The sequence below is a fragment of the Echinops telfairi genome, unplaced genomic scaffold (assembly GCF_000313985.2).
Source record: "Echinops telfairi isolate 266 unplaced genomic scaffold, ASM31398v2 ScPeMD7_1;HRSCAF=3_0, whole genome shotgun sequence".
Taxonomy (NCBI): Eukaryota; Metazoa; Chordata; class Mammalia; order Afrosoricida; family Tenrecidae; genus Echinops; species Echinops telfairi.
This window is the reverse complement of record NW_022103896.1, coordinates 38,848,422-38,850,316: the sequence shown is the minus strand read 5'-3', so window position 1 is coordinate 38,850,316 and position 1,895 is coordinate 38,848,422. Positions and strand designations below refer to the sequence as shown.

General features: G+C 45.0%; 1 protein-coding gene across 1 annotated transcript in view; it reads left to right on the top strand.

Annotated features, from left to right (window-relative positions):
- Positions 1-1,895, top strand: part of SPAG1 (sperm associated antigen 1) — an 88,490-nt gene that overhangs the window by 9,020 nt on the left and 77,575 nt on the right. Inside the window, exon 4 of the mRNA XM_045287231.1 lies at positions 1,515-1,640. Coding sequence (XP_045143166.1) covers positions 1,515-1,640 — 126 coding nt within the window. The remainder of the gene's footprint in view (positions 1-1,514; positions 1,641-1,895) is intronic.

Sequence of the window (1,895 nt, the reverse complement as noted above, 5' to 3'; positions counted from 1 at the left end):
TTTTTTCCTGGCACCTGTGAGAATTCATTTCAATAGCAACTATTGTAAAGCAGTGATGTGTTAGGCATTAGATTAGGTTCCGAAGCACCAATAGGAGATTAAGACACAGGCCTTATCCTCCAGAAGCTTACAGTACATTGAGAGAGCCACACAGACAGGAGATGGTTTAACATCTCCATGGCGATGCATAAGGTAGTGCTGGTGGTGCTGTCTGGTGAGCATTGGACTATTAACCTCAAGGTCAGTGATTAAAACCCACCAGCCAATCTCTGGGAGAAGGATTCGGCTTTCTGCTCCTGTAAAGATTCACAGCCTCAGAAGCTGTGTAGTCGCTATAAGGTGGAATCCACTCAGTCACAGTGGGCTTTGAGTCCATGGTCAGGTATACTTTTAAGCTCAGCCAGGCAGTTCAGGGAAAGAGTGTTTCTAAGAGAGGATGAATAAGCTCTTACAAAATAAATAAAAGTAGGAAGAACATTCTACAAAGCTAGAATAAGACGATCAAATTGTCACCTAAAACATTGGACACTGATGATGTGCAGTCCGCTCTCTGCCTGATATATTTGTAGGCAGCCCCTAGGGAACGAAGATCCACCTTACATGCAGCCTGTAGTTACAAACCAATCGCATAAAGCCTGCTGTACAACAAACGTGAGGTACATACAGGGGGCTTCATGAAGTTGGTGGGCCACAGCCACTACCGCCACTCACATACCCCCACCCCCAATCCCATTCTCTCTTGATTCCACTTGTCTGTGAATCTTTGATACTCCACCCCCTTACCATGGTTTGTCATCACATGCAGCCCTACTTTGCAACATGCAGTAAAACGGTATTACTATCACTGCATATTATGTTCACACTCTTTTAGTGTATCTGAAAGTGTGTCTTTCATGTTTTGTTTTCTCCACGCATATAAAGGCAGCCATGTTGCTGGTAGGTGTCATCTCTGGTCTTGACTCATGGTGACCCTGGGGACAACAGAAGGAGACACCACCCAGCCCTGCGTCAGCCTCACAACTGTTGCCGTGTTTGAGTCCATGTTGCAGCCACTGTGCTGATCTATCTCCTTGAGGGCCTTACCTTCTTTTTCACGGCCCCTCCATGTTACCAAGCATGATGTCCTTCCCCAGGAACTGGTCACTCTTGATAACATGTCTAAAGTATGTCTTACCATCTTTGCTTCAGGGAACATTCTAGCTATACTTCTCCCCAGGCAGCTCTGTTTGTCCTTCTGGGAGTCCGTGGTTCTTATTCTTCGCCAGCATTCTGCATACTCACATTTGTCTAACTGACACTGAACGTGAACTACCTAACTGCTCCAATTTACATGCAAATTCAGTGTAAAGACAGACGTAGGAAAGGAGCTCCTTTATAATCCCGAGACTCCCTGTGTTTCAGACGGTCTCCTAGCTGTCCCAATTTGTGTCAAAATTAAAGGTAGACTTAGGCAGCTCATTCATAATTCTGGAACTGCCTGTATAACAATTTGCCCGTTTCTCCCTTGTTCTTAGAGTTGGGTATCAGAAATTAAAAAAGAAGAAAATAAAATTCACTTCCATGGAACGAAAACATTCCCAGCCACGGAAGATAATCTCCCTCCAATTCGTGGTTCCAGCAGCTGTCTTCCTATTGCCAAGGTAGGCCTCTTCGGGCGTGAGGTGAGGCTGATAGGGGAGGAAGGTGTGGTGGTTAGTTTGATGTAGAGAACTGTCTTAGTTTAATCAGAGGAGCTGCAGTGTGATGTCCTTTTCAAGTTGGGGGATTTTTATCAATTGGACATAAGCAGCTGCCTTTGTGAGCGGGCTGTAGCTCATCCCTTGAAGATCAAAATAAAACACCTTTTTCCTTTGAAGATGTGCTTCTTGGGTTTACTGCCCTTTTTCTTTTCCTGT